The sequence below is a fragment of the Diachasmimorpha longicaudata genome, chromosome 19 (genome assembly GCF_034640455.1).
Source record: "Diachasmimorpha longicaudata isolate KC_UGA_2023 chromosome 19, iyDiaLong2, whole genome shotgun sequence".
Taxonomy (NCBI): Eukaryota; Metazoa; Arthropoda; class Insecta; order Hymenoptera; family Braconidae; genus Diachasmimorpha; species Diachasmimorpha longicaudata.
In genome coordinates, this window is record NC_087243.1 from 1,768,114 (window position 1) to 1,778,287 (window position 10,174).

Here is a 10,174-nt window from a genome sequence, read left to right on the forward strand (position 1 = left end):
CGTTGGCTGGTGCTAAAGGAATTAGTGAGGCTTTGGGACTAGAGGAACATCTGACTGATAATGGAGAGGAGAAGGAAATTCCAGCTGAAGACCTTGGATTTATCAATCTATCTTGTGAGCCGAAACCTCTAAGTTTCAAAGACAAAATCTATAAATGGACAGTGGAAAATCTGGCAGGCACGAAATTGAAGGTGTTCAATCAGCTTTTTGAAATTTTAAGGGATGAAGGATACAGTGAGCTACCTCCCACAGTTTCTCAATTGCTAGGATTTTGCCACAAAACTAATGTAAAAGAATTAATTTCTTCTAAAGGGACTATTGGTAGTTATGTTTATTTAGGCATTAAAAATGGTTTGGAAACTCGAATCGACCCGATAGTTTATGACGAAGAAACAATCCGTGTATTAGTATTTATTGATGGAATGAAAGTGTTCAGGAGTACCAAAGCACAGTTGTGGCCCATCGTTATGAAGATATTCCATTCAGAATATGCCGTGACTCCATTCATGGTAGGGGCGTACTACGGCCCATCAAAACCAAAAGATGTGTCAATATATTTGGACGATTTCGTAACAGAACTAAAGACGTTAATAAATGAAGGAGTAACGATTTATGGCCGGCGATATAAATTCGCTTTAGAGGCGATAATTGCGGATAGCCTAGCTCGAGCATTTCTCAAATGCATCAAAGGTCCAACTGCTTTTTTTGCATGCGAACGATGTACGATTGAGGGGAAAACTGTGAATAAAAAGAGGGTATATAGTAAATTAAATTGTGCATTACGAACGAAAGAAAGTTTTTGTAAACAAGCTCAAAATGAGCATCATCTTAAAGATCCAGTCAGCAAACAACCTCTTGTGTCACCATTGGTTGGTATTCCTCGTTTTGATCCCATAAAAGATGTACCTTTGGATATAATGCACCTACTTTATCTAAATGTTATGAAAAATCTCGGGGAAAAGTGGATTAGCCGGGAAAGAAATGAATACAAAATATCAAAAGAAAAATTGCTAATTTTGAAAACGTCCATGGAATCGCTTACACCATTCGTGCCAGAGGAATTCCAGCGAAAGAAATTTGACGTCGATGATTTTTCCCACTGGAAGGCAACACAGTACTCATTTTTATTGCTTTATGTAGGCGGTATCGTCCTAAAAAATGTTCTTGATGAGGATAGATATCACCATTTTCTTTTATTACATGTTGCATCTCGTATTCTTTGTAATACTCAGTGGGTAATCGAGTATACAGAAATGGCGATCAAATTTCTTAAACTTTTTGTACATTTACTGCCTACATATTACGGATGTGATTCACAAACGATGGTTTTCCATCATCTTGGACACGTTGGAGATGATGCCAGATATTTTAAAAAAAGTTTGACCCATTATTCTGCTTTTTGGGGAGAGCATTATATTGGCAAATTGAAACATCTCATTGGTTCGAAAATAAGAGTACTTCCGCAGCTAGTTAATAGACTTCGAGCTTTAGATTCAATTGAAAATATGAAAATAAAGAGGCGTGCAATAGTTAGAGATATTGTTAAGAGTCAAGCAGTTGAAGTCACAGATTTCAATGGGCAAAAATTTTTTTCTTTCGATTCAGTAAGATATAAAGATAAAATCCTAACTTCTAAGCAGCCTAATAATATTGTGCAGCTCTCCGATGGTTTTATTTTTTCAATTCAAAAATTGTACATGAAGTGTGAAACGGAGGGTGCTGACGTCGATGATATTTGTGTGATGGGTTTCAAAGTGGAGAAAACGTTTGATGCATTTAAAACGCCCTGTCCATCCAGAGATGTCGGGATCTATAAAATCAAACGTTTTTTGCCATCGTCAGAATTTATTGTACTTGGAGATATAGAGCAGAAATGTATCATGATTACTATTGCGAATCGACATTATGCGATATCAATGATGCATTGATATCGCATAATGTCGATTGATCCATTGATAATTAATTTTTTAATGGTCGTGCAAATAAAAATTTCAATTTAAAAATTCAATTAAATTTATGTTAATTGTGCAATTCGATGAGAGAATATAATAACAAAAGAGTGAATTGTTAGAAATGTAAAATTCAAAGTATGTATTGGTTAATAAATTTTTTTAGCAATTGCATGGCAATTTGATTCCATGATGTAACCCTTTCCCCAAAAAACGTTAATTTCGAGAATAAATATTTTAATCGCTAATTAAAGAGTAATCCTCGGTAATATTAACTACCCTACACATTAAACGTTTTATGTTATTAATCAACATTTTTATTACATCAATAATTGTAATAATTATTAGCCCAAATATAATTAGAATTTTAATTGGATGGGATGGATTAGGGCTATCCTCTTATTGTTTAGTATCATATTATTTAAATACAAAAAGATTTAATTCAAGAATAGTAACAATTCCAATAAATCGAATTGGAGATTATATAATCTTAATTTTAACCAGATTATTCATAAAATTTGGATCTTGAAACTTTTTATTTATAAAAAAAATCAATTCCACATTTTTTATTTATATTACTATAGCTGCTATTACCAAAAGAGCACAAATTCCTTTTTCTTCATGATTACCAATAGCTATGGCTGCTCCTCCCCCTATTTCATCATTAGTCTAATCTTATATCGATATTTTTTCGACAACCCTATCACATACCATAACCACAAAAATATTTTATTGCCAGCATTTTATTGTCAGCATTTTGGGTGGGGCAGTTTGGCACTGTTACGCAACATGTGAGAGGGGGAATCCCATGCCGCCAGTCGTGGGATTCCCCATTTTTTATTTTTGATAGTGAAGAAAGAACACCCTTTGACGATCCCCCCGTTCTAGGCAAACGCACGTGCACGTGGTATTCAGTTATAACCGTCAGTTTTTACCAGGGCGTACCGGACTCGACGTTAATTTATTTAAAAACGTTTAAAGTTGAAATTAAAAAAACCTTTAAAGTAAGTATTTTTCTATAAATGAACATACAACTGTTTCTCTTTCCATTAGTGTTCGCTTTGTGGTCTACATTTTTTTCCGCCTAACCTCACAACGTTCGGACTAAAAATGTTAATTATTCGTTTAGGATGATTGCCGAATCGACGGAGGTAGATTCCTATCGAATCGTTGAATTCTGTGGTGAACGTAATAAGAAAGGGCAAAAAGTGCTTGAAATTGTGGCTGTGAAGTGGATGCATCAAGAGGATGAAAATGCAAAACGTGGCGTGTGCTATTTCCCTCCGGAGAACGAGTATGAAAACTTAGAAAAACTTCTGAGATCTCATACTAATCCAAAAAAGACATGGGAGAAATTTGATGTGGAGATTTTGACTTCTGCCGGTAATGTACTAAATAATAATAATAATAATAATAATAATAATAATAATAATAATAATAATAATAAATAGTCATGTGTTTTAATGAACATTTTGTGCAGTTGATGAAAACCAGTTGTAGTGAAAATGCAGAATGACCGTTTTTGTTCGTGAAAAACCGTCGCATTTTTTAGAGGCTCGGCTGGTGAAACAACTATCTAAATAATAATTGATTCCGAGAATTCGTGATTTTATTCCTTTTGATTTATTGTGGATTTATCGGTTCTAGGTAATTATGAAAAAGCTCAGAGAAGACTCAAACGTTTATATAAAAAACATTCAGATGTTGAATCAAATACGTCTGATTGTGATGAAACTCAACAAATAATAATTTCGAAGAAACGTGCTGCAAGGATGTTAAAAAAATACACTTCATTAAGACCAATAGCTGAAGCTAAGGAAGACGAAAGTGACAGTGCAGTGATGAACACCTCGTCTCAGTTCAATATGTGCACTGCAGTACAACCACGTGCTGATCCAGAAACAACCATTTCTACAGGTCGTTCTCAGGGACTGCCTCAAACGAAAGTAGAGAGGAAACTTGAATTGCAAAAACAAATGCAATCACTACGTGATAAAGGAAAAAATGATCCGTTAAAAGGTATGTTCAATTCTATTTTTTTTTAATCGAAAATTCATGAAATAAGTGTCAGCTGATTTAAACAAATTTGTTTACAGTGTTCTTCATGAACTATTTAGATGTCAAAAGTGAATTATTGGTAGTCCAGCTGCAAGACCACATCCAAAATATGAGGCGAGCCCAGCAATATGATTTGAATAATAAAACTGAGGATCTAAAAGAATCACTTTCATGTCTATCATCCCAGAACAGTACTGACCCTTCGGCAACAACTCAATTGGGTGTCGTAATTCCTATCACCACTTTAGAGGATTTCGAAATGTTTGAAGAAATGTTAGATCCCAAGGCTGAGAGGAATATTGCAACCCCTGATTCAGCATTGGAAAAACAAGAAATTCTGGTAAGTTAAACTAATTGCATGAGTTAACCGAGATTCTTCTTGAATTTTTCCATATATTTTTTACGAATCCCTTATTACCTAGGTGATTATTATATAATTTATTTATTAGAGTATCAAAAATGGAAAATAGTTGAATTCCGGTTCACGTCAACCCATGAAGTTGAACTGAGCGATTTATGAAAAAACTAATTCAAGAATATTTTCCAGAGGGTTTCCCTTGTGAAAGATGTCATATACATGTAGAAAAATTTCTTTTCTATGTAAAAAATATTTTTTGGTTGTTGAATAATTTAATTTATTGTAATTCATATATTTTGAAGAATTTTAAGGTACTTCATGCCACGTCAGTCAAATTCTGGCCCTTATTTTTTCGAAATAGACGAGTAATCCAATTTTTCATAAGTACAGACCTGCGTAGAATTCCTGTTTAGTGTCTACGGCGTATAGGTCAACAGTTAGTTGTCGACATCAGAAATTCCTATTAATATCTTTCTTAATTTTTCAGAAGCGAGTGATGAAAATTTTGGCACAAGGGACTCAGAAATGGGAGAAGACAGTAAATGCAATTTTGCTGGGATTGATAAAGAAGGATGTGCAACAGCATTATAGTGGTTTGGGTCGTAAGGTACATGGGGTTGGAAAGAGAAATTTTAGCGCCACTCTATCATTTTCTTGCATGAAAGGTATGTTAACTAAATTTCGCGTTTAACATCTTGCATGTTACATTTACGTAGTTATTTTTATTTCAATTTTATCATTCAACTTAATACGAACGTCTTTTCTAACTGCCTGAATTTTTATTTCTCAGACTTAAACTTAATTTTTAATTGCAGACGTAGTTGAGCAGATTTATGAAGGAAAGCCTGAGAAATTAAACATCCTATCAGCAACTAGTTCGTTTTTGGCACTTTGGCGTGATCGGGAAGGAGGATGTGCTGAGCGCCGCAGAGCTGCACGAAGTAAAATCTTATAGAATATTAAAATAATCATTTTTATTCTTGATTCCTTTAAATTATACAATCTCAGTGTTCTAGCAGTACCAAAATTATAGCGTTCCTATAAAATATCTTATAAATGTACTGATATTATTTGATAATCAATTTTTTATAATAAAAATATTAAATTGTGATAAACAAATTGTAATATTCAATCAAGGATTAACCAAGGTTGGTTCTAGTTTGAACACCACCCTCCATTGGGCCCTCATATTCAGGCTAAGACCAAGCTTGGCGTTCAAGCTCGGATTAAGCTTGGCATTCGAGCTCGGATAAAGCTTGGTGTCCAAGCTCGGATTAAGCTTGGCATTCGAGCTCGGATTAAGCTTGGCATTCGAGCTCGGATAAAGCTTGGTGTCCAAGTTCGGATTAAGCTTGGCGGTCAAGCTTGAATTAGCGTTACGAAAAGAGGGTTACCCAAGCTAGATCCAAGATTGGTGTCCAAGATTGTCCCAAGCTTGGACCTATGGTAAATCCCTACCTGGGTATGAGTCTATTACAGCAGTTTTCTCAGATAATCGTGTGTTTAATACACGATTAACACGAGTGAGTGATTGTAAAATCATAGTGGTCGTGAATAAATAAATGCACAAGTAACTATTCAAGACTTTGATAATAAAAGATAACAACTTGGTATATTAGTATTGAAATAAAGGTAACATTGCGCTGGGATTAAAATATGTCTCTTCTCTCTGAAAACTCAAAACGAACTAACTCCTCAACTCCGCTAAATCTCTCTTATTTTTGTCACTACTTTCCCCCACTTGACTATACTCGAAAAAACCATCTATTGTCCATCTGTCTCTACACTCTGTCTCCACTGGACCTCACGGAAAAGTCCCAACAAGGCACGTATGCCATAAAACCTTCATTCAATCCTTCTCTAGACTTCACGCTAAATTATTAGCACTAGGAGAAAACTATAAATGAAACAAAATAAACATATAGCCTAAACTTTACGTTCCATATTGGGCTTATTCAACTGACAGAAAATTTTTGTTCTAAATTTCAAGACTCTTTTATTAATACTAAAAGTTACTTTCCTATTCGTCTTAAAAATCTCAATACCCAAATTTTTGACAATGAAATATTGGAAAACTTGGTGATGATACACGGTTACAAAAAAAAATAGTGTGTTATGCGCCCAAATTCCATAACATTTCTGTTTCGTAATCCGCAGAATACGACGATACGAAAGTGGCACATATTATCCGGAATTAAAAATATGTGGAAACAGAAATTAAAACACACAACGAACATATGTGAATAAATCCACGTATATTCTACTTATGTAGATAACTGGGACGCAGCGATTTGCGCCCCGAAATCGGCCTTCAGCGCATCACCGTGCACGTTACCTGTACGGTGGGGTCGAATAACCTAATGTACTACAAGTCCACAAGAAAATAAATACTCGTAAATGCGTATTCTCTGGGCCAGTCATCCGAATTCTTTTCTTTAGCAGTTACTTCTTTCGTATATATGTTCACCTGATACCTTCTGTGTAAGAGCGAATCCTAGTTATTGAAAATCATTGGAAAGAATGAATGAATGTGGTTGATCGATTAAGAATATTTCTTTCTACCCTTTGTCGGCGTGTGATAATCCCGAAATTCGAACCCAACCGCTCGGGTCGATTAGAAGTGTAGTATCGGGGAAAATGATGGAGAAATCCCCAGTGTAAAAATGACAATGTGTCGAATATGATAAACAGATGTCCTCCGTATTTTATTAAGATAGTATTAGGGATATAAGATTATATTGTAGTCCTAGCGTAGGTGCTATTTGTGGATAAACCCCCCAAATAGACATGGATTGGTACAGGGAAATCGTTGCAGCCAGCGAGATCCAGGGATGCTAGGATCACGTGACGCCATTAAGGGCCAGTCCAGGGTTGAGAAGAGAACAGGGTCATAGTTGGTTTTGAGCAACGACAGACGCGTGGTTTGACGATCAAAACTTAGACGTTTTGTTTTTTCGTACTTAAAAGTGTCTGAAGAGTGTGTTAAGTGTATTAAAAATAGTAAAGACACTGTTAACATAAATTGTGCCCTTTTTCATAAAAAATAAACTGTCCTTATCGTTTTAAAAATTCATTCATCGGTTTGCTCTTCTTGGCTAATTAGTTTTCCATGTAACGACTATTCTTATTATTGCGGCTAAAGTAATTATTTATCCTCGCATCCTCAGCTGCGAACCCGAGTGGAGCTATATTTTTGCGTAGCTTCCAAACCACTGAGACAAGGTTACCGTACTTCTTATCACAGTCAAAAATATCACGGCAAAAAATTACATCATAAATATCACAATCCAAAATATCGCAAACAAAAACGACACCGATAAGAATATCGTAGCTCAACCATCACAGTCGACAACTTCGCACATCCTCCATACGGTGTGTGCAAGTGTTCCCTATTTTTTCTAATGTCATATGTAAAACGAGAAATGTATATACCTTTTGGATGAAGTATGAAGGGACCTTATATCATAATCTGCAAATATTTCTTCTAGCAATATACTTTCTAATCCTGAAGTATGATTCAGGATACAGAACTCCTTAAGCTAAATCCTAGTTAATACGGAAAACCGCGCCACGTACGTTGGTGCCGCCGTTTGTTTTTTAACATTTTTTTTTCGACCAAATATCAGGCCTTTTTCGGCATAAACGTTGTATTCAGAGCGAGAGCTTCATAACTAAGGCAGTGTATTTATACAAGCTTGGCGTTCTTTTGTATTTTTAGCATTTTTTCAAACTAGTGAAAAGGACGAAATTGTGCAAAACACAATGGATTGAAACGTGGACTTGGCCATTTTTTTCAAAAATTATATAAAAGTAGATATGGTACAAAAAGATTTGTAGCCTTGTTTGCCATCTCAATATTTTTTATCAAAAAATAATTGAAATTTATCGAAAAATAATGGAGTTTGGTGAGGCACACACGGTGGATACTTGCCTCCAATAATTATCGCAGCAAACGCGAAGGTCAATAAAGTTAAGGCCATCCTTGAGATTCGTAGACACAGTGCAAATAAACGACAACTGTAAAGTGTGGAGGTTGTTCCTACGGCAAACGATACTTTTGAGACATGTCGTGTTTGCAACTCGATTTTATATGAGCCACAGCGTCGAATATCGCACGGTCTGGTCTGGAAATCTCCGATAATATTTATATTCTTATTAATAGCGTGATGTCAGAGGTTGCTCACTTTTGGGGGATTTTTTGTTTGAATAGTAAATTAACTTTTATTTCTTCCACCGAGTAGCTCTGCATCGATAACCAATCACTCGGTTTCAAATATTTTTTATTCTCATAATGAGGTGCACAAATTTAATTATCCACCATCAAATTTGAGGCGTAAAAATAAATATAGGAATTTTAATTTCCTAATAAACATTAAATTCCAATTCTCTTCGAATTATTCGATGTGTAATGGACCCCAGCGGTTGGGTTCGAGTTTCAGGATTATCACATGCGGGCAAAAGGTAGAAACAATGATTCTCAATGAATTAACCACTTTTATTCATTATTTCCAATGATTTTAAATAACCAAAGATTCGCTCTGAGACAGAAGATATCAAGCGAGCATATATACGAAAGAAGTAACTACTAAAGAAAAGAATTGGGATGACTGGCCCAGAAAATAAGAATTTACGAGTATTTATTGTCTCGTGGATTCGTATTGCATCAGGTAATTGGACCCCACTGTAGAGGTAATGTGCACAGTGACACGTTGAAGACGAGATTCGGGCCACAAATCGCTGACGCCCCACCCCAGTTATAGACATAAGTCGAATATACGTCGATTTATTCATATATATTCGTCGTGTGTTTTAATTTCTATTTCAACATATTTTCAATTTCGAATAATACGTGCCACTTTCGTGTCCTCGTATTCTCCGGATTACGAAACAGAAATGTTATGGAGCTTTGGGACATAACAGATGCCTAAAGAAGGGTAGGCGGTGTTTCCGGTGAATTTAGGAGTGAGTTTCTGTGGTATCCGGTAGCTCAGCTGGTAAGAGTAGGTGAAAATCTTATGCTATGTTATGTCCTCCCAGATGTCACTAAGAAACAGCGCCTGTTTTCAAATTGGTGAAAGGAGGCAGGACCGTTTCCCAGTTGAAGCTCGGATAGGCAATCCAATGAAGTTCAATCCAAATGACAATTGACAAATCCTTAATATTAATTGGGATGAGGGTATATTTAATCTTTGATGAAGAAAACACTGAGTGCTTCGAGAGAGCACGTAAACTATTTATTGACTTAATAATATTACGATCTCTGTAACTCTGAAACTCTATGATTTTAGCTAGATCTGATCCCTAAAAAGGGGCTCGTCGAAAACAAAAACTGAACTAACTGATTATTCAAAATTTTTCTTTAGAGGGTCCTACAACTGCCACTTTTTCCAGATTGCGCACGCATTCTCTTTCTGGCTTATGTTTTGAGATATTTAAACTAAAAAGTGGTGGGGAAGGGCTGGAAAACGTCGTGACGCAGTCAACTGTTGCCAGCCACTCCCGCAAAAAATGACGTTCTTGGGTTTAATACAAAGAATACAAAGAGAGATCTGTTGGGATTTGTCATGGACCTTTCTCAAGAAATTTACGTCTGAATTTATGGGTTTATGACGACGCCAGTAAATCAACAGGCGTCTAATATTTGTATTAATTCCCTTTGTATGTTCTTTATTTTCAACTGTATATTTCCTACTGTTTATCCTATTTCTCTTATGAATAAGCGCTCTGTTATTGAATTTTAGAAGAGACGCCATTGTCCGCCAGAGCACATGTGTCCAGCTACGCAGTGTCAATAAGAATAAAACAATTA

At 35.6% G+C, this 10,174-nt stretch overlaps 1 protein-coding gene across 1 annotated transcript; it reads left to right on the forward strand.

Annotated features, from left to right (window-relative positions):
• Nucleotides 1-2,755: 2,755 nt before the first annotated feature.
• LOC135171217 (uncharacterized) lies at nt 2,756-9,877 on the forward strand. The gene is made up of 7 exons (XM_064137605.1): nt 2,756-2,953; nt 3,079-3,332; nt 3,597-3,968; nt 4,046-4,347; nt 4,853-5,030; nt 5,181-5,306; nt 9,729-9,877. Exons 2-7 carry the CDS (start codon nt 3,080-3,082, stop codon nt 9,875-9,877), a joined length of 1,380 nt encoding a protein of 459 aa, XP_063993675.1. The 5' UTR covers nt 2,756-2,953; nt 3,079.
• Nucleotides 9,878-10,174: the final 297 nt, after the last annotated feature.

Coding starts and splice junctions, on each gene's coding strand:
- LOC135171217 (XM_064137605.1), top strand. CDS start 3,080: ATGATTGCCGAATCGACGGAGGTAGATTCCTATCGAATCGTTGAATTC. Junction 3,969..4,045: donor AAAAAATGATCCGTTAAAAG/GTATGTTCAATT, acceptor ATTTGTTTACAG/TGTTCTTCATGAACTATTTA. Junction 5,031..5,180: donor ATCATTTTCTTGCATGAAAG/GTATGTTAACTA, acceptor TTTTAATTGCAG/ACGTAGTTGAGCAGATTTAT.